This window comes from Rhamphochromis sp. 'chilingali', assembly GCF_963969265.1.
Source record: "Rhamphochromis sp. 'chilingali' genome assembly, chromosome: 10".
Classification (NCBI taxonomy): Eukaryota; Metazoa; Chordata; class Actinopteri; order Cichliformes; family Cichlidae; genus Rhamphochromis; species Rhamphochromis sp. 'chilingali'.
Window position 1 is genome coordinate 34,162,747 of NC_137937.1, and position 26,287 is coordinate 34,189,033.

At 43.8% G+C, this 26,287-nt stretch overlaps 3 protein-coding genes across 5 annotated transcripts in view; 2 read left to right on the forward strand and 1 right to left on the reverse strand.

Annotated features, from left to right (window-relative positions):
* The first annotated feature begins 6,025 nt into the window (after positions 1-6,025).
* LOC308404527 (uncharacterized protein) lies at positions 6,026-10,484 on the forward strand. Its single transcript, XM_080894605.1, has 2 exons — positions 6,026-6,131; positions 6,325-10,484. The coding sequence occupies exon 2, from the start codon at positions 7,144-7,146 to the stop codon at positions 10,471-10,473; it is 3,330 nt and encodes a 1,109-aa protein (XP_080750731.1). The 5' UTR covers positions 6,026-6,131; positions 6,325-7,143; the 3' UTR covers positions 10,474-10,484.
* On the forward strand, positions 10,484-13,750 carry LOC308404529 (uncharacterized protein). The gene is made up of 2 exons (XM_080894606.1): positions 10,484-13,446; positions 13,640-13,750. Exon 1 carries the CDS (start codon positions 10,888-10,890, stop codon positions 13,102-13,104), a length of 2,217 nt encoding a protein of 738 aa, XP_080750732.1. The 5' UTR covers positions 10,484-10,887; the 3' UTR covers positions 13,105-13,446; positions 13,640-13,750.
* A 1,029-nt stretch (positions 13,751-14,779) lies between these two features.
* Positions 14,780-26,287, reverse strand: part of cep120 (centrosomal protein 120) — a 39,513-nt gene continuing 28,005 nt past the window's right edge. For all 3 annotated transcript variants that reach the window (XM_080894002.1, XM_080894003.1, XM_080894001.1), the window contains exons 19-21: positions 17,541-17,686; positions 16,724-16,990; positions 14,780-15,586 (exon numbers count right to left, since the gene is read on the reverse strand). In XM_080894002.1, coding sequence (XP_080750128.1) covers positions 16,774-16,990; positions 17,541-17,686 — 363 coding nt within the window. In that variant the 3' untranslated portion in view covers positions 14,780-15,586; positions 16,724-16,773. The remainder of the gene's footprint in view (positions 15,587-16,723; positions 16,991-17,540; positions 17,687-26,287) is intronic.

Here is a 26,287-nt window from a genome sequence, read left to right on the forward strand (position 1 = left end):
CAAATGTCCTGTTATAGAGCAGAAATAACTGGTCTGGTACAAAAATGATTTTAGCCTCTTGTAACATCATCGTTATAGAATTTCTTTGTTGTCTTTTTTATAACTCATCCATCTGGATTTATTGCTGCTACATTATATTTACAGATGATATGATTTACTTGTGAAGGAGTCCAAAAAGTTTGTCCTTGATGGGGAAAATTCTCTTTTCCATTAATTAAATTTAAATTATGTTTATGAAAGTAGCTTTAGCAATGTTATTAGCTTGCTATCATTAGCTGAAAAGTTTTTTACTGTATCTAACAAATATGATCACGTATGGCTCCCAAAAACGGCATGATCAGTGGTCATGATGGTAACATTGAACCTTCAAAATGTATCTAGAAAGAAAATGGTTACATCACGAAGACCCCAGCCATCTTTTATATACAGTCTTTGGTGTTTACCCTTCATGTATTGGTGCTGTCAGTTGTTACTGTCAAACCTTTAAGTGGTCACAGAGGTGCTGATCAGACGAGAATCGGATATTAATCAGATTAAAATGATCCCTGTTCCCAAATTCCATTTTTAAATAATTTCTGAAGTTTTTCACCTTCACACGGCTTAAATATTTTATCTTCTTGTCACACAGGATGGTCCATCCCTCAATCACCAGCTGCCTCTACTTACTGCTAATAATGTGTGACACACACAGCCCTGCCTTGACCTCCTCTCTGTCAGTCTGCAAGCTGCATTTTCAAACTTTCCAGTCTGATTTCTGAAATTATTCCTGTGAGGATTCAACAAAATTTTACCAAAACAAACACAAGGCGAGCCTTCAGACATCACTCACAGGGATTTTTTTTTTCACCGTGGGAAACTGATCCAAACTCTGAAGCCAAGCAAATGATCCCACAACGAGAAGTTTGAGGAGTTTTTTTCCCCCCACTTTCTAAATGTCTGACAGACACATGAGTGAGTCAAGATTAGATTACACGTAATGAGATTATGGCAGCGATAGTTTTAATTAGAAGCAGTTAGTGTGAAGGAAGAAAAACAAACGTATAGAAACTGCTGACTGAGAGACGAGAGAGAGAGAAGGAAAACTGTTCAGTTTCATTTGTTTGAACAAGTGAAAAATGAACAAAGACATTAAATTCCCAGGAAGAGGAAAAAAAGAGAAGAATGCCTGATTTATGACCTCAGCCTAAATAATTTAAAACATCCCCAGCTGAAAGAGAATCCAGATTATGCAATGAGGAAAATCAGAAAAAAGGAAAATTGCACACTAATTATAGCAATCGCTCATTTGGAAATGAGTTGAAATGAAGGGAAAAAAGTTGTTAATGTACAACAGGATGTAAATTAGACCATAAACAGAGTACTTGTAATAGAAATCAGGTTACTGTGACCCAAGAACAACTTAACCCTTGAGCAATAATGAAACTTTACTATTACAAGCTTTGCTTAACATCAAAGGAGGTAATAATATTAAACTTTTTTTTATTATAAAATGATAATAAACAAAACATGTAACAAACAGAGAGAAAACTACCAAAAAAACAACACTGAAGAAAATAAAAACACTAAACCACAAAACGGGATCGAAGCATTGCAGGTTTAGGCATCACAGCCTTCAGGGCTGGAAAACCAAAGGTGCTCTAACGGGGGCTTAGACTCCCAAAGTGAGTCCATCTCCACAGACTCCTGTCATAAATGTCCAGTTTTAAGTTTAGGGTCGTGTCCTCTTTGACAGGCAGGTGGATGCTGAGACATGTAGCTGCAGCTGCTAGCGCTTCGTGTTTGCTAAGTGAGTGACTGAATCAGACTTTTAAACCAGGTTTGTGCTGTTGATTCATTTTGGAGTATTTTTAATGCAATCAAATGACAATCTGGTTTGCTTTGTGACTCATTTTACTACTAACCCATTCTCTTGAGGTCCCATCACAGCATTTTGATCGGGTTGAGGTCTGGCCCACTGAACAACTTGATTCTTTTTATTTTCAGTCATTTTGTAGATTTCTGTGCTTAACTGTAACGGGTAATGTCCTGTTGCTTGACCCATTGTCAGCCTAGCTTCATTTGTTAGAAATGGCATTCTCTAAAACAGCGGTCCCCAACCCCCTTGGTACCAGGCCGCGAGAGTTGAGGCTCAGGTGTGAAATGTATGGTTTTCAGGGTTTTTATCGGTTTTCAGCGTTATTTTGTTATCGTTTTTATCGTTAACTCGGTTTTCCTGGGTCTTTTCACGTGTGTTATGAATAAATGTTCTTTTTTTCGGTACCGGTACTAGTTTTATTTTGTTGTATTTATCCGTGACGCCTTAAAGGCCGGTCCGTGAAAATATTGTCGGGCATAAACCGGTCCGTGGCGCAAAAAAGGTTGGGGACCGCTGCTCTAAAACACTTACAGAGAAGTTCATGGTCAACTCAATGGCTGCAAGGTGCACAGGTCATGTGGCTGCAGAACAAGCCCTCATCATCACCCGTCCCCCACAGTGATTCAGAGATGATGATGATGGTTTGTGCTGATATGCTGTGTTTTATTTTTTCCAAATGCGGCGCTGGGCATTATAGCCAAAGATCTCCACTTTGGTCTCATCAGTCCAAAGGATTGTTGCAGCCGTTTGGTGGTTTCCGCAGATGAGACTTTGCAAACCGAAGCTATACTGCCGTGTTCTTTATAAAGGAAAGCAGCTTCTTACTGGCAACCTCTCCAGACAAACTGTACTTGTTCAGCATTTTAAGATTTTTTTTTAATTTAAAATTAAAAATTACATTCACTGAACTAAATGTCCAAATTTGAGCTGACACCCTGAAGTCAAACATTAATCAATCATCAATCAGGTCAAACACTAAAAGTAACTGTTCATTCATGAATAAGTAAAGTTGCAAATTCAGTTTCAGAGCTTGCACATACTGGTGGATTAACAGAAACATGATAATAACGACAGTATGGTTAATGGGAACTAAAACACACACTTTAGAACAAACACTGTGGGTCAGCTCGGTTGTACTCTACAGTGGCAGATACAAGAGAAGAAGACTTCAGAGAATGGGGTTTCCCCCACCATGTGTGTGTGTAATGGGTGTAATGGTTATAATGCTTTGCTTTGAGTGGAATTTCCTGTTCGGAAGACTGGGAGCATATTAAGCAGAGTAGAGGTTGCACTTTCAAAACCAATTAGACATCAAGCTTTGGAGGTTTTTTTTCTCAAGTTTTAATTGGAAACATGTTGGAGGAGAAAGTTTCACTGTGAGAAAATCTGTCTGCTGGTAACCCGACCACAGCTTCAGATATATCACATGAAAGAGTCCGTTTGTGCACGGCAGCCACAACATTAAACCCACTGTGAGGTGAAGCTGATGAAATTTATCTCAGCACAGAGCAATGTTCTGCTCAAAAGATGATCAGCAACCTTCAAGGCTGGAAATGTCCCCCAAACTGCAGTCCCTCTAATGGCCACGAGAGGCTGACTGCAAAAGTGAGACGATCCCCATTGACTCTAATGTTAAAATGTTAAAATGCACAGCATGAATAAACTTGTGTGCAAGACAGATTTGACTCTTGCTGAAGAAATTTGAGATGTTGACAGGTAACCAGCAAGAATCAAGGCTCTACTCTGGGCCTCCTCCTGATGGGACATGTCCCGAACACCTCATCCAGGAGGTCAGGTGACCAAAGCATCTCGACTAGCTCCTTTCAGTGCGGTGGAGAGGTGGTTATATGCCTCCTGAATGATCCTTCTCCATCTGACAGGATGGAGGAGGATCCTGACAGGAGGATCTTTGGATGAAGATCATTTCCCCTACTGGTCGTTTGTATCTACAATCTCCATCATTCTTTTGGTCACTACCCAGAGCGCACGATGATAAGTGAGGGTAGGGACATATATTGACTATCCGGTTGTTCAGTCTGACGTCACTAGCAGTGTCTGGGTCTAAACTCCGCTGCGGGTCCATATATCAAACGATCACTGTGGCATTACTGAGAGTTGAAAAACTGTCTAAAGTCTTTCATCTTTAATAAAATGATCAGCGTTCTGCTCTACCAGGTGTAACAACTGAGTTTAACATCCAGGCATCCAAGAAAACGGAATTTATGACATTTAACGGAGTTAGAAGTTAGCAGGATGTTAGCTCGCTAGCTTCTATCTAAATACAATATAGCATGTCCCTGACTGCGGGGTTTTGGAAACAAATTAAAACGTACAGCTTTCTTATCACTTCCAACATAAATGAAGACAGAAAACTAAACAGCAGTGACGTTTGTAGGGTTACTGAACTTGGGCTAGCTGATATATAATGATGTGCTACGTGACCGCTAGCGACACAGCTATGTTAGCATAATATAAACAAGCTAACCTTTTTTCCACTCGATAAAAGTTACCGTGAGTGTTCTCGGTGGTCAGGAACAAATGTAATCGCATGGCAGGATGCTGTAAAAGGACCAAACTTCAGCCAGGAGAACAACTGAGATAATCCATCCACAATACGAGGTTAGTCATTCATATACTGCTGCATGGGCTGGGCTGTAGTTACATCCTAAGGTTTTAAAAACTGAGCTTAAATAAATGATTAGCGGTAATAAAAGCCGAGGGAGGTCAACAGTGATCACTGACTGTTTTAGGAGCTTTTTGAGATCAAATAGAAGAAAATACATAACATTAAACATGTTAACAACACAAAAGCCATATTAAACGCAGACTACTTTAGACCCGGAAGTAGGATTCGTCGCGTCATCACTGAACAACCGGATTGACTTTTCCCAGAACAAAATAAATTTGAATCGTCTGTACGAAAGAAATAAGAGTAAATTACTGTTACTAATTATTACATATTAAATGTTATTTGATAGAGACAATGCAATGCAGTGCAATAAAAGTGGTATGTTGCACAGATTGTATAGCTATTCGTAATTTCCAACCCTTGTGACTAGTTGGGCTTTTATATCCACAATATACAAAGATAAGAAATTACAATAAATATATGTTTACTTGGAAAGAAAATATACACGATAACAGAAAATATATAAAAAGATACAATAATTAAAACCATTCCTAAGAATATTAAATGATAAAATTATAGTATCATTACTTTAAATGGCCTTTGACTATTAACTATTGACTGTATCATTAATTCTCTGGTGTCTGTTCCATGTTGCTTTTCATCCACATGCGAGCTATAGCTCCAATCCTGTTCTTCACACGTTTCTTGAATACTCTAAAATCTGTTGTATCAAAGACTTTCTGTAAGTCACTACAAAGTAGCAGCAGAACATTTTAAAAATGACCCGCTGACATCAGTGAATGGCTTTCGAGACTTTCCAATATCCAACATCTGGCAAAAATGGAATCACAATATTTGAAGGTTGACCATTCAACTAGCAGCAGCTATAACACAGTCCTACTTTTCTTATACCCCTAACCCTATATTTTGAAGGAAGACTAAATGGACTTTTAGGAGCAAAAGTGTAAGGTGCATTTGTTGTGCTGCATTTCCACTGACACTTTTCTCTGCTGGCTGTTTGCAAAGGCAGGACAATTTAGTAAAACCAAAAATGACAGGTTCTGATTGCCTAGATTTTAGAGTTCAGGTTATTGATTGGATTCAGGTTGTCACTGATGACGACTTCAGAGGGTTAATAAGTGAACATTCTGGCTTAAAAAAGGGAAGAAAATAATTAAAGGCTGCATGTGAATCTCATTTCATCTGTCCCACTCTTGTAAACACTGACTGCTTTTCATTTATTTTGTTGCATTTTCTGTTTTCAAAAGCATTTTTCTTTGAGTCTTCTGTCCGTATGTTTTGATTTTAAAACCCATTTTTTTGTTTCCATTTTGGTTGTACTTGCTCCAAAATTTTAGACACAAAAAGACAACTGGAAACAACTGCCATCCTTTGAAAGAGACTTGAAGGAGTTGGATCATCCTTGTAAATGACCCAGATTATTTGTTTATTTGATATTTTTCAAATAGTTAAATCCCTGAACGAATTATACCTTATAATATAGATTGGACTCTTATTTTGAAATTCGGAACGGGCAACTTCCGGGAAGGAAGATCGTACCGCAACTGCTTGCCGCAGAAAGGATTAATGAGAAGGTTATCGTTTTCCATCCATCTTAAAATTAGCATCTAGCTGGAAGGCGAACAGGTATGTTTGTGTGTTGTACTTGTTGTTTACATTTCGGACAATTTGTAAATGTATTACTTGATTGTTAATAAGTTTATGAGCGATCTAGCAGGCTGATGCTAGCACCTCCTGTGCCTTTTCTGTGAATTGATTAGCATAACAGAAACGTGGTTATATCAAGTGAATGTTTATTTGTTTTATGTTATGATTACAGCTCTTACGATGTGTCTATGGCAATTTGTGAATAAATGGGTTGGAATACCCCACCATGGTCCATCCGTAATGATCATTGAGTGCATCGTCTGAATAAAGTCCGGCTGGAATGCTACAGTAAGAGCTGATCCCCCGCATCATCCTGCTGCCATCCTGCACCACAGAACCACGAGGACGAGTCACGGAGCTGTGTTGCTATTCGTCTGGGATTGACAAGACATTTCACGGAGCAACTCAGTGCCATTCTATGGGTCTTCTAGACAGAGACTCTATAATCATCATGCAGCTGGCTTAATGGTTTGATGTGACGGTCAGAAAAGGTATGGAACATTTCATTCTAATCGACAAGGAAAGGACATTCATTCTCATCAGTGGTGGTTAAAGGGAGAGAGAAGGTCGTCAACTACTGTGGACATCTGCTGCATTAAGACACAACGGACATGAAGTAATAACAAGTGAAGTAATTTTGTTTATTGGTATTTACCACCACTACTGTATATTTATCATTCTTTCTACTGACCCAAAAGGGGGTGAAAGAGGGGCATTTAGTTCAATTTGTAACTGTACAATAGTAATGGTGTATTGATCTGTGTTTAGCATAAGAGGTTTACTTTACCACATCAGTTTGCAACAGCTAGCAGGTTGCATTTATGATTTTATACATTTCTTCTCAATGTTGTGTTGGTTATCCGCTTCTATTTCAACTTGGTTTAAAGTGCAAAGATTCTCCTCCCTTCTGTTAATGCAGCCTGTAAGTTATAGTAACCACAAGCAGCTCATTAACTAAAGCCTGCAAATTAGATAAGCAAATAACATAAACATGAAGGAAATGGAGACTCCCTCCTCACAAGCAGAACTAGAGCATCAGGTAGTCGACCTGCAGAATAAAATCAAAGGGCTTAAGGCGTCTCTTGAAGACACATCAGAAACTACGGAAATAGAACTTTTGGAGAAGGAAATTCAACGCAGAGAAGAAACGTTGAACAACTTACAAGGCGAGCTTAAGGAAGGCCTCCGACGTTCCACTCGAACAAAAATCCCAACTCCAAAGGCGCTCGAAATGCAACAGGAGGAAGCAAGAAAAAGGGAAAGAAAGTTCATCTCAACGTACGAAAGATGGAAGATTCGAGCCCGAGAGTCAAGAGAGCAGCTCAAGTCAGACATTAGTAAAGGCGAGCTGGCATCTTTGATGGATTCTTTGGAGAAAGAGAAAGAAACTGTGTTAAACACTTACCTTGAAATACGAAGTCACATTACACCTTCTCCAGAATTAAGACGTCACGTTGACAGTTGTGAGGCAGTTACAGCCGAAATTATGAAAGTTACCTACGAGAGAATGTCAGATCTCGATGGTGATTATGATGCAGAACAAGTACATTGCCGTCTCAGGGAGCTGCTTAAGAACAGCTACGCACGCTCCATCTATGGATCCACTGCATCTAGAGTGACAAAGTCAATCCGTAGTCACAAAAGCACTACTCTAACACTCAAACAGGCGGATGCAGCAGCAGAGCTAGCTGCTAAGGAAGTCGAATTTGAAGGGTTGCTGGAAGAAGAGAGACAAATGGAGAAGATAGAGGAACAGCACAGAAAAATGGAAGTAGAAAAACGCAGACTTGAACGCCTTCAAGCAGAAAAGAATTTGAGGGCTGCTCGGGCCAAACTGCAAGTCTACAGCCAGGTAGCCTCGCAGGAAGGCAGTCTCCATTCCTCTAATAGTTCAGTGGGAAATCATCATGTTCCCCCAGCTATCAACCCTCCAACTCCCACCGTCACAGCATCGCCACCCGACCTAAACGTGTCATCCCTTGCCCAAGCCCTACAAGACAGTATGGCTCTAAATAGACTTCCAGTTCCAGAGCCGTCTGTATTTAGTGGGGACCCCATTCAGTTCATTGAGTGGAAAACTTCATTCATGTCACTTATTGACAAAAAGGCCATCTCCCCAGCAGACAAACTTTATTACTTGAGGAAGTATGTAGGCGGCCCAGCTCGTAAAACATTAGAAGGAACTTTCTATAGGAATGACAGCGACGCTTATAAGGATGCGTGGAACAAACTGGATAACAGATATGGCCAAACCTTTATTATACAGAAAGCCTTCAGAGATAAGCTCACAGATTGGCCAAAGATCCAACCAAGAGATGCAGAAGGATTAAGAGACTTCTCAGATTTCTTAAACGCTTGCCAAGATGCAATGACACATGTGAAGAGCCTCGAAATACTGAACGACTGTGAAGAGAATAAGAAGCTAATCCTTAAACTACCAGAGTGGATAGCATCTCACTGGAACAGGAAGGTTACTGAAGCCTTAAAGGGCAATAAGGAATTCCCCAGTTTTAAGGACTTCGCCACATTTATGGCGACAGAGGCAGAGATTGCTTGCAATCCAATCACCTCAGCTTATGCCCTCCGCAGCTCTGAGTCGAGCACTGCAAAACAAGGCAGCAGAGACCCTAAGAGGAACAAGGCAAGCGTTCTAAACACACAGACTGAGGCTGACACCGAGAGGCTCAAGCCAGTTAAAGGAAAGGAAAGGTCTCCTTGTGCCTTCTGTCAAAATAATCAACACAGACTACATGGATGTCCCAAGTTTATTGCTAAAACTCTGGAGGAGCGTCGAGATTTTGTCAGAGAACATAAGCTCTGCTATGGCTGCACCAAACCTGGACATAGTGCAAAAGACTGTCGACATCGACACTCATGCAACACGTGCAAGGGTAAACATCCCACTTGTTTACACGATGACAACTATTTAAAGAAGGAAAGAGTTCTGCCACAGGAAACCACTATCCTGAGCAATGCCGGCCAAACGGAGGCTGCTGCAACTTCAATGTCAGTGATTACCGGACAGCCAACTAACACATCAATGATTGTGCCTGTGTGGGTGTCAAAAAAGGATACAGGAACTGAGAAACTGGTTTACGCCTTGCTGGACACGCAAAGCGACACGACGTTTGTTGACCAGGAACTGAGTGATGTATTAAAGGCAGATTCCTGTCCAGTTAAGCTGAAGTTAACTACGATGATTGGACGCGACGTGATCGTAAAGAGCCAAAGAGTCTCAGGGCTTTGTGTTCGGGGTTATCGCTCTTCCCTCCTCATCGACCTTCCTCCTGCTTATACCAAGGATTGCATACCAGTAAACAGAGCCCATATCCCAACATGCGAGACAGCTAAAAGGTGGAATCATCTCTCCAAGGTCATAGAAGAGATTCCACCTCTACAGGACTGTGAGGTTGGTTTATTGATAGGCTATAACTGCGCACGAGCAATGGCACCAAGAGACGTCATATCAGGAGGAGACGATGAGCCTTATGCAATTCATACCGACTTAGGATGGAGCATAGTTGGTGGTACGTCGACATGCCCCGACACCTCAAGTACGGCGGGACAGTGCTTCCGAGTTGCAGTCAGGGAGCTCCCACCAGTCACTCCGGCAGATGCCATTCGCATTCTAGAATCTGACTTTAAGGATGCTAAGGAAGACGGCAAACCAGTGTCTCAGGAGGACATCCTGTTCCTGGACAAACTCAAGAACCACATCGAAAAGAACAGTCTAGGTCACTACGAGATGCCGTTGCCCTTTAAGGAGAGACCTACCTTACCTGACAACAAACAGCTTGCAGTCATACGTCTGAGCCATCTAAAGAGGAAGCTGTTAAAGGATGAAGGGTACAAAGAACAGTATATCAAGTTCATGGAGGAGGTCATAGAAAGGGGTGATGCAGAGGAAGTCCACGATGATGGGAAAGAGGGCGAAAAATGGTACATACCTCATCACGGTGTATTCCACGACAAGAAGCCAGGCAAACTGCGCGTGGTGTTCGACTGCTCTGCCAAGTACAAGGGAACCAGTTTGAATGATCATCTGCTCACTGGTCCTGACCTGATGAACAATCTCAACGGTGTACTTCTTCGCTTCCGGTTGCACTCCACTGCATTGATGTGCGACATAGAGAAAATGTTTCACCAATTTCATGTGAAGAAGTCAGACCAGGATTACCTGCGCTTCCTTTGGTGGAAGAAAGGAGATCTCGGTGCACAGCCCCAAGAATACCGTATGAGGGTGCATATCTTTGGCGCAGCCTCATCGCCTGGCTGTGCGAACTACGGATTGAAGCATTTGGCTACAGAAAATAAAGACTGATACCCATTAGGCTCTCAGTTCATTCTGAGAAATTTCTATGTCGACGGTGGAGTCACAAGTACAGACAGCTCAGAGAAGGCTATCAAGTTAGCAGAAGAAGCCAGAAAACTTTGTGCCCTGGGTGGTCTTAGGCTCCACAAGTTTGTGTCCAATGACAAAGCTGTCCTGGTAAGCATACCAGCAACTGAACGTGCATCAGACATTAAAGACCTCAACCTTGCCTTTGATAACTTACCTTCAGAGAGAGCGTTGGGTATCCAATGGCACGTCGAATCAGACTGCCTGAAGATCAGCACCAACCTTAAGGAACAGCCTGCAACACGTCGAGGCATATTGTCCATTGTTGCATCCCTGTACGATCCCTTGGGTCTCATAGCCCCCTTTTTGCTCATTGGAAAGGAGGTGCTGCAGCAGATGTGCTGCCATGGAACAGGTTGGGACGACCCTCTAACCAACGAACTTCGTCCACGGTGGGAGAAATGGAAAAACGACCTCAACAACTTGGAGAGGATAAATATACCCCGAAGTTATGCCCCGGCAGATTTCGGAAGGGTTATTAAACGTGAGTTACATCACTTCTCCGACGCAAGCACTACTGGCTATGGACAGTGTTCATATCTAAGGCTTAGCAATGAAGAAGGAGACATCCACTGTGCTTTAGTCATGGCCAAATCTTGCGTCGCCCCAACAAAGGTCACCACGATCCCAAGATTAGAGTTGATGGCTGCAGTCATCTCTGTGAAAACCAGCAATGTTTTGAAGGAAGAACTTGGATATGTGGACATTGAAGAGCATTTTTGGACCGATTCCAAGGTTGTACTAGGGTACATCAATAATGAGGCTCGACGTTTTCATACATTCGTAGCCAACCGTATCCAGAAGATACATCTCTACACGAATCAAAGGCAATGGAGATACGTCCCTACTGACCAGAATCCTGCGGATCGTGCTTCTAGAGGTTGTTTTGTCCATGAGCTAATATCATCGGACTGGTTTACCGGCCCTGCATTTCTATGGGAAAAGGGAGTTGACCTCTCAGAAGAGGTGGCTCCGGAACTGTCAGTCGGAGATCCAGAAGTTAAGGAAACACGGACTCTAAACACGGAAACTGTAGAACAAGATTCTCTTACTTATCGGCTGGCAAAGTTCTCATCCTGGACTCGCGCCATCTGTGCAGTGGCTCGCATTCTTCGAAGGATCAACAAGGATAAGTCAATCGGCCTCTCTACAGTGCAGGAAAGAGAAGAAGCCGAGCGCCTCATCATCAAAGATCTGCAGAGACAAACATATTCGGAGGAAGTGCGGCTACTGAAGAAAGGTTGTCAGCTGCCACCTCATAACAAGCTACATCACCTCAACCCCTTCTTGGACAACAATGGTGTGATTAAGGTGGGAGGTCGACTCCGTGATTCAAACCTTCCTCTCTCAGTTAAACACCCTACCATCATTCCAAAGGAACATCATGTTACAAGGATGATCATAGCATACTGTCATGAAGAAGTCAAACATCAAGGCAAGGGGATGATTCTCAGTGCAATTAGGACAAGAGGTTACTGGATACCAGGAATTGGCAGGACGGTTGCATCCTATCTTCGCCGATGTGTAGTTTGTCGGAAGCTTCGGAGACGGACTGAAGAACAGAAAATGGCCGATCTCCCTCCAGAGCGAGTAAATCCATCTCCACCCTTTACCTACTGTGGAATGGATTGCTTTGGACCCTTCTATAGCAAGCAAGGACGTAGTGTGCGAAAACGATATGGTCTCCTTTTCACCTGCTTCTCCTCCAGAGCCATCCATATTGAAATGCTGGAGGATCTATCTACAGACTCATTCATAATTGGACTGCGCTGCTTCATTGCTATACGTGGAGCCGTACGCCAGATCAAATCTGACCAAGGCAGTAACTTCCTAGGAGCCAAGAATGAACTGCAGGAAGCCCTCACGGAATTAGATGGTGATAAACTGACGAACTTCCTTTCTAAGAAGCAGTGTGACTTCATCCTAAATGCTCCTGGATCAAGTCATGTTGGTGGAGTGTGGGAGCGTCAAATTAGAACAGTCAGGAGTGTTCTCAACGTGACCCTTGGACTCTCACCTGGAAACCTACCTGATGCTTCCCTCCGAGCATTCTTCTATGAAGCAATGACGATAGTTAATAGTCGTCCTCTCACTATTGAAAACCTACATGATCCCAACAGTCTTGAGCCACTGACACCAAACCACTTACTTACCCTGAAGTCTACCATGGCCCTTCCTCCCCCCGGCAAGTTCATAAGGGAAGATATGTATGCGAGAAAGAGATGGCGCCACGTACAATATTTGGCCGAGCAGTTCTGGAGCCGTTGGCAGAAAGAGTACTTAGCCAACATTGCCTTTAGACAACGCTGGCACACCCCAAAGAGAAACCTGCAGATCGGGGATATAGTCATAATGAAGGATGAAGACTTGCCCAGAAATGAATGGAGGTTGGGAAGAGTCGTAGAGACTACAATGGACAGAGATGGACTGGTTAGGAGAGTGAAGCTCTGTCTAGGTGACAGGAAACTTGGCAAAAATGGTGAACGTCTTACTAAGCGGTCAGTGCTCGAACGGCCAGTTCAAAAACTAGTCTTATTGTTGGAAGGTGACTAGTCCATTCCTTGCATACTATGCTTCTGTTGTTTGGTCATTATTTGTATTATGAAATCATTGTGTTCTTTCTTCCTATGTTTATGGAGTTATGTTTTTGAACACTAATGATTTGGTGGGAGTGTAAATGACCCAGATTATTTGTTTATTTGATATTTTTCAAATAGTTAAATCCCTGAACGAATTATACCTTATAATATAGATTAGACTCTTATTTTGAAATTCGGAACGGGCAACTTCCGGGAAGGAAGATCGTACCGCAACTGCTTGCCGCAGAAAGGATTAATGAGAAGGTTATCGTTTTCCATCCATCTTAAAATTAGCATCTAGCTGGAAGGCGAACAGGTATGTTTGTGTGTTGTACTTGTTGTTTACATTTCGGACAATTTGTAAATGTATTACTTGATTGTTAATAAGTTTATGAGCGATCTAGCAGGCTGATGCTAGCACCTCCTGTGCCTTTTCTGTGAATTGATTAGCATAACAGAAACGTGGTTATATCAAGTGAATGTTTATTTGTTTTATGTTATGATTACAGCTCTTACGATGTGTCTATGGCAATTTGTGAATAAATGGGTTGGAATACCCCACCATGGTCCATCCGTAATGATCATTGAGTGCATCGTCTGAATAAAGTCCGGCTGGAATGCTACAATCCTTTCCATTGTTTCAGTTCAAAGTCCTCTTGTTTCAATTGTCTCATTGGGTGTAATTATGACATTATGATGTCTGATATGAAAAAAATCAAAAAGAGGAGAGATACAACTAGAGGTGCCAACTCAGTTTGTAAATAACATCACTTTTGCATCACAGCTGCTCCTGGCTTTCTTTGGAAACTTATCAAGTAAAAACATTTTTCAGAATAAAAACAGTGAGAGGGTCACTAACATCTGAGCATCATTTTACATCCTTGTTATGCAGCAAATTGAACTGAAGTTTTAAAAGCTGGAGGTAAAAACGCAGAAAGCCGACAAGACTTGAAAGGATTTCGCTTTAAACATCAACATTTTTTCACTTGACTTTTTCTTCACGTCTTCCTCTCGTCCTCGTCTGCACGGATGAGCTGGAACATCTGCTCACCGTGAGCACACACTAATGCATCTGCGTGTGTGAGAGAACATGTTCTACATGTTATAACACATGTCGTCTGTCTGCTCAGCGCAGTCCATCTTCAGCTCTGTTTCATTTCACTTTGGACCTAAAAGTGTTTTGCATTTTTAGGATTTACTCTTTTATATTTACTGCTTTAAAAAAAACAATTCTAACAGCTGTAATTAACAGAAACTTTGCAGAACTTACAGTTTAATAATGAATTGGATGGATTGTAGGGAATATTTTGAGAATTTAAAATATCCCGATGGCACATGGAAGTGTGCATCATAAATGACCTCACTCAGTTACTTGCGTCCTGTATTACTCGAGTACTAAAGCTCCAGTCCAATGAGCAACAGCAGTTATAGATTCATTTTTACATCATCTGTAATTCTTCCTCCTCATTTGGTTTAGAATAAAATCACAATCAGGACTCCAATGAAATATTCTCATATTTACATTTACTGGCGAACAGAGAAATGAATTTATTTAAAAGAAACGGTTTCAGGAGAATTTAAAATTTTTAATGATGAGTAAATATACTGATCTGCTCTCTAAAAAACACTAATGAAAGACACACAGCAGCTTTTCTCTCAAAATAATTTATTCCACACGTGCACACAGATCAGTCATCTCTGATCATTAAAAAATAAATTAGATCTCAGTGTTTGCAGGAGAGTTTCTGAGGCTACAGCGCCACCTGCTGTCAGACAGAAAAACTCCTCAACACTGCACACAGGCTCGTCAGAGTCTCTAATAACTTAAAAAGAACATTTACTCAGTAATGCTTCAGGCTCTCAAGGATCACTCTGCTGGTTTCCTGTTTTTAGTAAAGAAACATCCGATCTTGTTGATTTTAACAAGATCCAAAAATCAAAAGTTAGTTTTTATTATATTATAATTTATTCTCTGCTTCCTAAGCAGCCATTATGTAAAAATGAGCATAATAACGTCAACAAAATTAATTTATCTGCATGGAGTGAAAAAAAAGGAAGTTTTCCTGATCCTCTGTTAAACTAAACCGAATATCTTTTTCAGATATTCACAAAACATGAAATAAAGGAAGAAATCGAACAATTAACTAATCATCGTTTGAGTCTGTGGTGCGTTCACTGACACAACAAATGAAGGACGAGTCTATTTACACAGTTAATACACTAACAGACACTCAGTGAATGTTGCAGTGTTTTTGAACGTTATGCATTTGTCTTTTTAAAGGTAAAACACTGAAAATCAGCAGGATGATGCTTTAAAAGCAAAACTCTGAGTTTTTATACAACACTCACTCGTTCACAGATAAACACAGATTTTAAATAGAGGTTGATTTATGTAACAGACGCTGTCGAAGCTTCAGGACTCCGGGAGAGTTCATCCACCATCATGCGCTTGAGTTCTGTTTGGAGACAGATTTTGGCGCACATGAGAAAAAGATCTCATTCAGGTTCTAAGTTGCTATATTTTCTATCATATCTATTCTATTGGTGCATGTTCATAATGAGGTTGGTAAAATTTTTAAATAACGAGGTCAGTGCATGTACAAGTACTCTCTGTGGGCTGAAACCTCTGACTTCAGACTGCTCTGAATACTTAATATCACAGGTTTTTTTTTTACTGCTTGCTCTGTATGATGTCACAGAGAGGGGGTATCCCTAATACAGTTATCTCAGACACAGAATCCATAGAGGCTACATGCTGTTCATCTTTGCGTTAAAGTGAAAGCCAATCGTAGGAAAGCTGCCTTTTTCCATATAGACGCTGCTGATATCGAACTTTACACACTGCACTACATTAAACTCCATGATTAAGGTACATGTGACATATCACTGCCAGCACAGGAGGCTCAAGGCCTTGTTTAAAAAATAAAAATACTTACAGAGAGCGCAATAATTCAATAATATGCTGCATTTACTTTAAAAATGTCCCCGCTGCTCGGTAATTGTCTTAAAAGGAACATTGTGCACGTCTCATTGCTTTATGTGATAAATACAGAGGGAAACTGTTTTACATTTAATCAAAATGTAACACAGCACAGATCTGCACGAATGCACAAAGGTCTAGGTTAACATTAATTATTTATATGTTATACACAAATACCATAATAATGAAAAATTTAATGCCTGATTGTGCAGCACAGAGGAAAGATGTTTATTCAGCAGTCGGGATCTGCTGAATAAACATCTTTCAGACTGATGTGGTCTGTGGTCGGTTGGAGCCCTCAGGCTCTGCTTCGCCCGTGTGTGTCTGAAAGTGAGGGTGGTCCTGAAAGGGGAGGAGCTAAAACAGCGCGTTTCAGATGAGCCAGGGGGGATGCAGGTTACAGGGATTACTTTGAACTGTAAATCATGAAAAGCTGTTGTAGTATTTTCCAAAAAATAAAAATATAAGCTGGATATTAGCAGAAAGGGTCCATTTAAATTTTACCCAATTACAACAAACGTGTCGCCTGTTTGTTTTCTTTCTGAAGAATTACAAAGATGTGATCAAATCGGACTCAGGTTTCGAACTGAATTCAAACAGGTAGCCGATTTACCTGCAGCCTCAGGTGTGACTCAGACTCTGATTGGACGGCTGCAGCAGCGGTCAGAGCTTCCCTCTGTCCGTCATGGCTTCCTGTATCTGCCTGTTGAGCTCGGCGATGATTCGGTCTTCGTGGGTATAAACTCCGGTCCTTAGCAACGCGTCTCTCTCTTCCAACAGGCGGCTCAGGTGCTCCTCGGCGCTCTCGCTCAGAGCCAGACCGGGGGCGGGGTCAAGCACAGAGGGGGTGGGGCCTAATCTGTCATCTTGCTGTTTTAACCTGTTGAAGAAAACAAAATGCCTTACAGGAGTCTGTACTGTGAAGCAGGGTTTGGGGCAATATACTTTCAGGTTCAACGCTCAGATTTTATTATTACAAATGAGGCATGTTGCCATGGTAACTTATGCTGCAGATTTGCTGAACTTTTATGCTCAAGACGAGAAAAAGCTACTGCCAAAGGATGCATCAGTCCTCTGGAAAGTAGCGTAAATAAGAAACTGAATTTTATTCATTCATGTTTTAGGTGCAACTTTATTTTTTTTCCTGTTGGTTGTAATTAAAAAAACTAATTGCTCACAGCTGTTTGCTGGCTTATAGTGAATTCTTTCTACAGAGGCATTTCCAGTCTTAAGCGTGCAGACAGCTTTACTCCTGCCATTCTCTATGATGTTTCAACTGTTTCGTGTGAGCGTGCTCACAGCTAAATTTGGAAACTCTGGGTTGGTCGAGCTGATTTTTGCGACCACTTTGCGGTTGCTGATGTTGGGATAAGTGCAGCCACGTAACAGAAAGACACCCCGAGTCTGTTGAACTTGATCATCACCATCACCTGTTGAGCTCGTTCCTGATGCTGTCCAGCTCCTGTCGGTCCTGTCGGACCGCCTCCTTCTCCTCCGTTGCTAGGTAACGCAGCCTCATGGCTTCGAGCTCAGCCTGTTGTTTCTTCAGACGCGTCATGGCGTTTTCCTGCTCCCGCTGCAAAAAACAAAACAAGAGAAACTATGAAGCTGTGAATGTTCGTTAAATGTGAGCAGAATCAGGTTCTCTTTCACCTCACATAACCTCAAGATCTTCACTGTGACTTCCAACACGTTTGACTTGAACCTTGGCATTCAAGCACCGGTCAACTGATCAGATCTGAACTGAGAATATTTGAAAATAAACCTCTGACCCGTGCGCTGAAATGTGTGAGTTCAGATGCCAAGAAAGTGTTTTTCCAAATTGCACACAGAGCACTGTGGTGATAAATTTGTCTGGTTTCACATTTTCATAAAGCTGGCCTGAGAAAAATGCCGCAGGGCTTCGAGAGAATTCACACGGAGACCAACAGCAACGCGGTGAGAACTCAAAGGAAACTTAATAAAAAATGTCCAAAAGCCGTATTTCTCTCAGCTGCTCGGGCCTCCAGCTCAGAGTTCCCAAAACCGTCCCGAACAGCAATCTGAGCCGAGTCAGCTGGACGCTCATAAATCAACAAAACCGTCTGAAGAGAGAAAACAAATGTGGCGTTCCTTCAGACCTTTAATTATAAATGTAAAGAGTTATCATTTAAAGGCTGCAGGTTATACATCCAACAACCTGCAGAAAAAAAAATCTGCTATAAGAACATAAAAGATTGAAGGTGATGACATAACTCCAACATATGAACCTACTGTCTACGAGAAGGGATAAAAAGAGCATGTGCTGTGAAAACCTCGCGCTTTCGAACCGTATTTAAGACATAATTAAATGTAAACAAATGATCAAATAATCTAGATTAAAAAAAGTACAAAGTCTTTTTTGGTCAATAAAATAATAAAATGGGAGAAAAATAATGTGAAATCTCAACATACAAAAGCATAAAGTGATGTTACCAAATATCTTTTTACTTTTAAATTAGAAAAATATTACATATTCAACACGAGACCAAGAGAAGCAGAAAAGCGCACTGGGAGAATTTTCTACTTTCAGTTTATTAAAAATGACCGAAAACGTTGAATAAATATGAAAACAGCTGCAGATGAATCATCTATTGGCTAATCATTGCAGCTCACGTTTTATGTAGTGATTGGAGAAAACAGTTACTGGGGTATTTCTTATTATTCTGACTGTCACCGTTAAAAGTGACAAATATCTGGCTACACGTGAACCCTGGAAGGATGTGTGAATGTTTCCAGCACTAGCAGAGGGTCAGCAAGTCATCAAAATTACTCATAACCCCAGTCGAGGGCTGCCGCTAACACTTATTTTTGTTATTAAGCACATTTGAGAACGAATTACGTGGTTAGAAATGATGATCCAGAAAAGTGGTTAAAGTAAATTCTCATGTTTGGTAATTAGTTACCGCTGAAGGTTTAAAGTTATAGTTAATTAATCAGTTAAACCACTTCTTAAATGTATTAATTAATCTGATGACTAATTTCATGATCATGTGATTGTTGTTTGGTCTGTAAAACATCCAGCAGTGAAGTCTGATCTGTGTAACAGTCCACAAACAAATTTAAATATTTAAATTAAACTGAATGAACTAAAGAGTAATGAGTCATTTAGAAACATCTAATATTTGCCCTTTTCCTTTGAAAACAGGGTGGTGGTTAGCAGCTACTCAGCTGTGACATTCTTCTCGTGTCTAATGTTTTGCTTGCAAAGTTGCATTTGCAAAATCTAAACAAATAATTTATTTCATTATAAAAGACAGAAAAAGCTGAATATTTGGCACATTGTTTTTTAATATTATTTAAAGAATTGAAATATTGAAGGGATTGCATAAAACACAGAGGCAAGCTGACCAGCAGCTTCATTAACATTTAACAGAATGTGAGACCAAAAAATGCAGGAATTTCTTAAAGTAGAAACATTTTGTCTGAAAAACAGTCCAAAATATTTAATCTGTCATATGTCAGGATCAAGATTGGCAGCACTTAATATCAAACTATTACATGTTTTACTAACAGGTAAACAATTAATCAAATCAACCAATTGGGTTTTAGGTTTTTAGGGTTACTTGCAGGATGAAGTTTGTCTGGGCTTTAGCACAAAGGTTTTAAGTCACTTGGCCACTGGTTTTGGTTTATGGCAGCTTTATGCGGTAACCTGTTTCTTATCTTCATGCTGTGCTGAAGATCTGGAGGTTATCCACTGTTCTGACAAACAGACTAAAATATTTAATATCTGATGGCTGAACAGCAAACAAACAGTAGGAAGTTATGACAATCAACACTTTGGTTTTGTTTTTGTTTTTGTCTTTTTGGGGGGTGGGGGGGGGGGGCTTCTTATTTCTTATCATGAAAAAACTGAGATGCTCTCTTTAACAGCTTAAACTAAAAATTATGTTGATTTATTAGGTAACTGATTTTTTAAAATATTTTTAAATAAATGATTTTCACAGGGGAGCTTAATGTTCTTGCTGCACCTCCCTGTTGTCTCTGGGTATGACAGCTGCCTTCCACTATCCACAGATCGGCACATTTGAGTAATCGCTGATTCAAAATTGACTGTAGGCATGAATGTGAACCAGAATGTTTCTCTGTGTTCGGCCTACGAAGGGCCGGCAATCTGTCCAGAGTTTACCCTGCATCTCTGACCAAGCTTGCCAAAATGAGCTGGGACAGGCTCCAGCTCACTGCAGCCCTGAATCAGATCAGCTGTTCAGACAACAGATGGATCAAAGGTCTATGAAAACAGTGAAAGTGTCAGGGTCCCTGTGCCTACCCGGTCGGCTCAGTACGGCTACATATGTTTTGTATTCCTTTTTTTATTTTTTTTCCTGCTCTCTCCTTTCCCCTCTTTCCCTCCTCCCTCTGCCTGGGCGGAGCTTACCTGCGGGCTCCTGCCCTTGGCCCACGCACCTGTGGCTCATCACGAGTGATCCAGCTCCTTTATAAGACGGCAGCCCTGTGTTTCTCGTCGCTGGACCGTTGCCGACCCTCGTCAGTGTAACCCCAGCTCAATGACTTCAGAAGTGTTTCATAGCGATTTACCTAACTACCCATTCGTGTCTCTGTGTACAGATTCCCTGGACCTACCCCTGTGTTACCCGAGTGAGTGGAGTGTGAGGAGGAGTGGACGGAGAGTGTGCGTGTCTTTCCCGTTCGTGTGTGGACCCCCGGAGCCCGGCTTTCCCCTCACTTTTGTAAATAATCACCTGGTGCATCATAATAAAGACTCTTGTGCTTTCAAGACCTAGAGCCTGCGCGTGAGTCCGTTCAGTCCCGTTGTGACAGAACGGTCCAGCCACAATGGACTCAGCAGGCTTGGCGTCACCCGCCCCAGCCCCGGTCTCGTTGGATGAGCTGTTGCAGCGACACGAGCATATGTTGATGCGGCTCAGTGGAGACGTTGCCGCTTTGTCTCTGGCTCTCGCCCAGCGGACCCCGTTGACTGACTCTCCGCCCCCGCCAGCCTCTCCGGCAGACGAACCCATCCCGGGCTCGAGCGCGTCTCAGCCCGCAAGCGCGGCCCAAACTACACCTGTGGTCGTCGGGCATCAGCCTCCCTCTCCTGAACTGTTTCATGGTGAGTTGGATAAGTGTGCAGGATTTCTCACACAACTCACTTATTTTTTTCGTCAGCAAATTCACTGGTACCCTGGCGATGGAGATAAGATTTCCTTCTTTGTGCAACTGTTACGTGATCGCGCTCTACAGTGGGCCCAGGCAGTGCTACGATCCCACCCCGACATCTCCTACCCCGAGTTTTTGTCTAAGTTTAAGAGCGTTTTTGACAAAGGATCCGAGGCTGCCGCCGCCGCTCAACGCCTGTTAAATCTTAAACAAGGTAGACGCAGGATGTCGGATTATTCTGTCAATTTCTGGGTTTTGGCTGAGCAAACGGGGTGGGGGCAGGAGGCGCTAAAGAGTGCCTTGCTTAATAACATCTGTGATGAATTAAAAGGCGAACTAATAATGCATGACCTGCTTGCCTCTCTTGACTCTCTAATGACTCTGTGCATTAAGTTAGATGATCGCCTTCAGGCTCACAGAGACCTCCGGGGGCGGGCCTTTCAGGAGCCACGGGCGCTCTTGGGCCCACCAGCGGGGGAATGGAGGGCTAAACCCAGTGCTGCCCACAGTGGCGAGCTAAGCGAGGAAGGCGAGCAGCCCATGCAGCTGGGTCGCTCACGGCTAACACCCGCGGAACGTCAGCAACGCATGGTCTCTGGTGAGTGCCTGTACTGCGGCCGTAAGGGCCACTTCATTGCCACCTGTCCATCTCGACCAAAAGGGGGCGCCCGCCCGTAGTTAAGGGAGTACTGGTGGGCGACCTGTCTAGTAAAAGCTCCCTTCCACGCTTAATGTTACCGGCCAAGTTAACAGTTCACACAAAAACCCATTCTGTGATGGCGTTAATTGACTCTGGCGCGGAACAGAGCTTTATCGATTCAGCCCTCGCGGATAAATTAGGGGTTGGGTCTGACCCTCTACCTCATCGTTTACATGTCACCGCCTTATCTGGGCAGCGGCTGCCTGATATAACCCATGTCTCAGAGCCCGTGTCACTCACACTCTCCGGCAACCACACCGAGGTTCTAAGCCTATTCGTGTTTAAAGCTCCTCAAACACCGCTTGTCTTAGGTCACCCCTGGTTGCGACAGCATAACCCTCATATCGACTGGAAATCTGAATGCGTGGTAGGCTGGGGAGTGGATTGTCACATGAACTGCCTCCGGGCTGCAACTCCGCCCTCCGCGTCTCCTCCAAATAACCTGTCTGAGCCTCCGGATCTCACCTCTGTTCCACCTGTGTATCACGACTTGGCTGAAGTTTTTCGTAAAGATCTTGCACAATCGTTACCACCTCATCGGCCGTATGACTGCGCCATTGATCTTCTCCCAGGCACCACACTCCCCACCTGTCGCCTTTATAGTCTCTCCCAACCTGAGAGAGCGTCTATGGAGAAATACATCATGGACTCACTGGCAGCAGGCATAATCCGGCCGTCCTCTTCCCCTGTGGCAGCCGGCTTCTTCTTTGTAGAAAAGAAGGACAAATCTCTCCGGCCTTGCATTGATTACCGCGGCCTTAATAACATTACGGTTAAGAACAAATACCCCCTACCGCTCCTTTCCTCGGCTTTTGAACTTCTGCACGAGACAACGATCTTCAGTAAATTAGACCTCCGCAATGCCTACCATCTAGTTCGGATCAGGGAAGGCGACGAATGGAAAACAGCTTTTAACACCCATCTGGGGCATTTTGAGTACCTGGTGATGCCCTTTGGGCTGACTAACGCCCCAGCAGTTTTCCAGGCCCTCGTGAATGACGTCCTCCGGGACTATCAATCGGTGCGCATTTGTCTACTTGGATGATATCCTTATCTTCTCTAAGACAGTGGCGGAGCACGTGACACACGTCAGACAGATTCTGCAGCGTTTGCTGGAAAACAGACTGTTTGTGAAAAGCGAAAAGTGTGACTTTCACGTGGACTCCGTGGCCTTTCTCGGATACATAATAGAGCGGGGTGATCTGAAACCCGACCCGGCGAAGGTCCAAACAGTGCTTACCTGGCCCGAACCCCCAAACCGTCGACAGCTCCAGCGCTTTTTAGGCTTTGCCAACTTCTACCGCCGCTTCATCTGAGATTTCAGTAAACTCGCTCTGCCTTTAACCAGACTCACTTCTCCTAAAGTGTCTTTTCAGTGGGACCAATCCGCGCAGGAGGCCTTCCTACGTCTCAAAGAACGGTTCGCTACAGCACCTATCCTCTGCCAACCCGACCTCCAGCAACAGTTCGTCGTTGAAGTGGACGCATCGGATTCCGGGGTCGGGGCGGTGTTGTCCCAACGGAGGGAGGGTAAGCTCCACCCATGTGCCTTTTTCTCTCACCGTCTCTCCCCAGCAGAGCGCAATTATGATGTTGGAGACCGGGAACTTCTGGCTATCAAGTTAGCACTGGAGGAATGGAGACATTGGCTAGAGGGAGCCACTCAACCATTCATCGTGTGGACAGACCACAGAAACCTTGAGTATCTCCGAGCCGCAAAGCGACTCAATCCCCGGCAAGCGAGGTGGGCTCTCTTTTTCACGAGATTCAACTTTTCAATTACGTACAGGCCCGGGAGCCGCAATGTGAAGCCAGACGCCCTCTCCCGACTGTATGACTCCTCTGAAGCGGAACCCGAGCCAGGTCCGATTCTTCCTGCCTCCTGCTCCATCGGCACGGTGACCTGGGAAATCGAATCTCAGATTAAAGAAGCTCAGAAAACAGAACCAGATCCCGGGACCGGGCCCCCAGGTCAGTTGTTTGTGCCCTCCTCTGTTCGTTCTCAGGTACTGCAATGGGCACACGCCGCCCGGTTCACCTGTCACCCGGGAGTACACCGCACCATACGATTCCTCCAGCGTTACTTCTGGTGGCCCACTTTGGCTCGGGATGCACGGGAATACGTCGCCGCCTGCACGACCTGCGCCCGTAACAAGTCGTCCAACCAACCTCCCTCCGGTTTGCTACAACCGCTGCCCACTCCGGGACGGCCTTGGTCCCACATAGCCTTGGATTTCGTCACCGGATTACCGGCTTCAAAAGGTAACACAGTCATTCTAACCGTTGTGGACAGGTTTTCTAAAGCTGTCCATTTCGTTGCCTTGCCCAAGCTGCCTACGGCCCTGGAAACCGCTCACCTCCTCACCACGCATGTATTCCGCCTCCATGGAATTCCGGAGGACATTGTGTCAGACCGTGGCCCCCAGTTCACTTCACGGGTCTGGAGGGAGTTTTGCTCCGCCCTCGGCGCTAAGGTTAGTCTGTCCTCTGGCTTCCACCCTCAGACCAACGGGCAGGCTGAGCGGGCGAACCAAGACCTGGAGGCTGCTCTGCGGTGTGTGGTGTCCACAAATCAAACGACCTGGAGTGACCAGCTGCCATGGATTGAGTACGCCCACAATTGCCTGACTTCCTCAGCCACTGGAGTTTCACCTTTTGAGGCGTCATTAGGATTTCAGCCTCCGCTCTTTCCGGCCGTTGAGGGTGACCTCTCTGTGCCATCCGTCCAACACCACCTGCGTAGATGTCGCCGGGTGTGGAGAGCCACCCGAGCTGCCCTCCTCCGGACGACGGCACGTAACAAACAGCTCGCAGACCGCCATCGGACACCGGCTCCTGAGTATGCGGTCGGACAAAAGGTATGGCTGTCCACCCGCTATGTGCCCCTCCGGGCGGAGTCCAAGAAACTGTCTCCTACTTTTATTGGGCCATTCGAAATCGGTGCGCTTGTGAACCCTGTGTCTATTCGGTTGAACCTTCCGCGCAACATGCGTGTCCACGACGTTTTCCATGTCTCCCAGATTAAGCCCGTGCTCTCCAGTCCTTTGTGCCCTCCTTCCGGGCCCCCGCCTCCCGCCCGGATCGTTGATGGGCTGCCGGCGTATGGGGTCTCCCGCATTATGGACTCTCGGCGCTGGGGGCGGGGGGTCCAGTATTTGGTCGATTGGGAGGGCTACGGGCCGGAGGAGCGCTCCTGGGTGCCTCGCTCGGCTGTTTTGTGTCAGCGCCTGCTCCGTGACTTCCATCGCCGGCACCCTGGTAAGCCCGGTGGGTCGCCGGGTGGCTCCCGTTGAGGGGGGGGTACTGTCAGGGTCCCTGTGCCTACCCGGTCGGCTCAGTACGGCTACATATGTTTTGTATTCCTTTTTTTATTTTTTTCCTGCTCTCTCCTTTCCCCTCTTTCCCTCCTCCCTCTGCCTGGGCGGAGCTTACCTGCGGGCTCCTGCCCTTGGCCCACGCACCTGTGGCTCATCACGAGTGATCCAGCTCCTTTATAAGACGGCAGCCCTGTGTTTCTCGTCGCTGGACCGTTGCCGACCCTCGTCAGTGTAACCCCAGCTCAATGACTTCAGAAGTGTTTCATAGCGATTTACCTAACTACCCATTCGTGTCTCTGTGTACAGATTCCCTGGACCTACCCCTGTGTTACCCGAGTGAGTGGAGTGTGAGGAGGAGTGGACGGAGAGTGTGCGTGTCTTTCCCATTCGTGTGTGGACCCCCGGAGCCCGGCTTTCCCCTCACTTTTGTAAATAATCACCTGGTGCATCATAATAAAGACTCTTGTGCTTTCAAGACCTAGAGCCTGCGCGTGAGTCCGTTCAGTCCCGTTGTGACAGAAAGCTGTTTTGTCTAACTTCCAAAATATTAAATTTATCATAATTGAAAGGCAAATAAAAGCAGCAAATGTTGACAATTAAGTTAATTCTCCCTAAAGCGAATGGCAGTGTGTGGTTACGTGATGGTTAAGCACTTTGTTTTTGATGCACTCAAACGATGAACTCTTTTGTTTTTCCCCAGCAGAAAGAGTTTCACTGGAGTCTGTTTTGATTTTTCCGTTTTGAAATCGGACGACAGTTTACATTTTTAGAGAACAAAATCCAAAAGTCTTTAAATTTACAGAAATGAGGCCCCAAAAGCGGAAAGTTCAGAGGAATTGTAAAATGGGAACAAAAGCTTGACGGTTAATATGTAATCATGTATCAAAATAATGGACAATAACTTTCCATTGATGAGCTAATGGATTTACTGACTAACTGCAGCTTTATTTTCTTAGTATCCATTAGTTACAGTGCAGATTGACCATGATCTCATGGAGAAGGCGCACCAAAGGTCGAA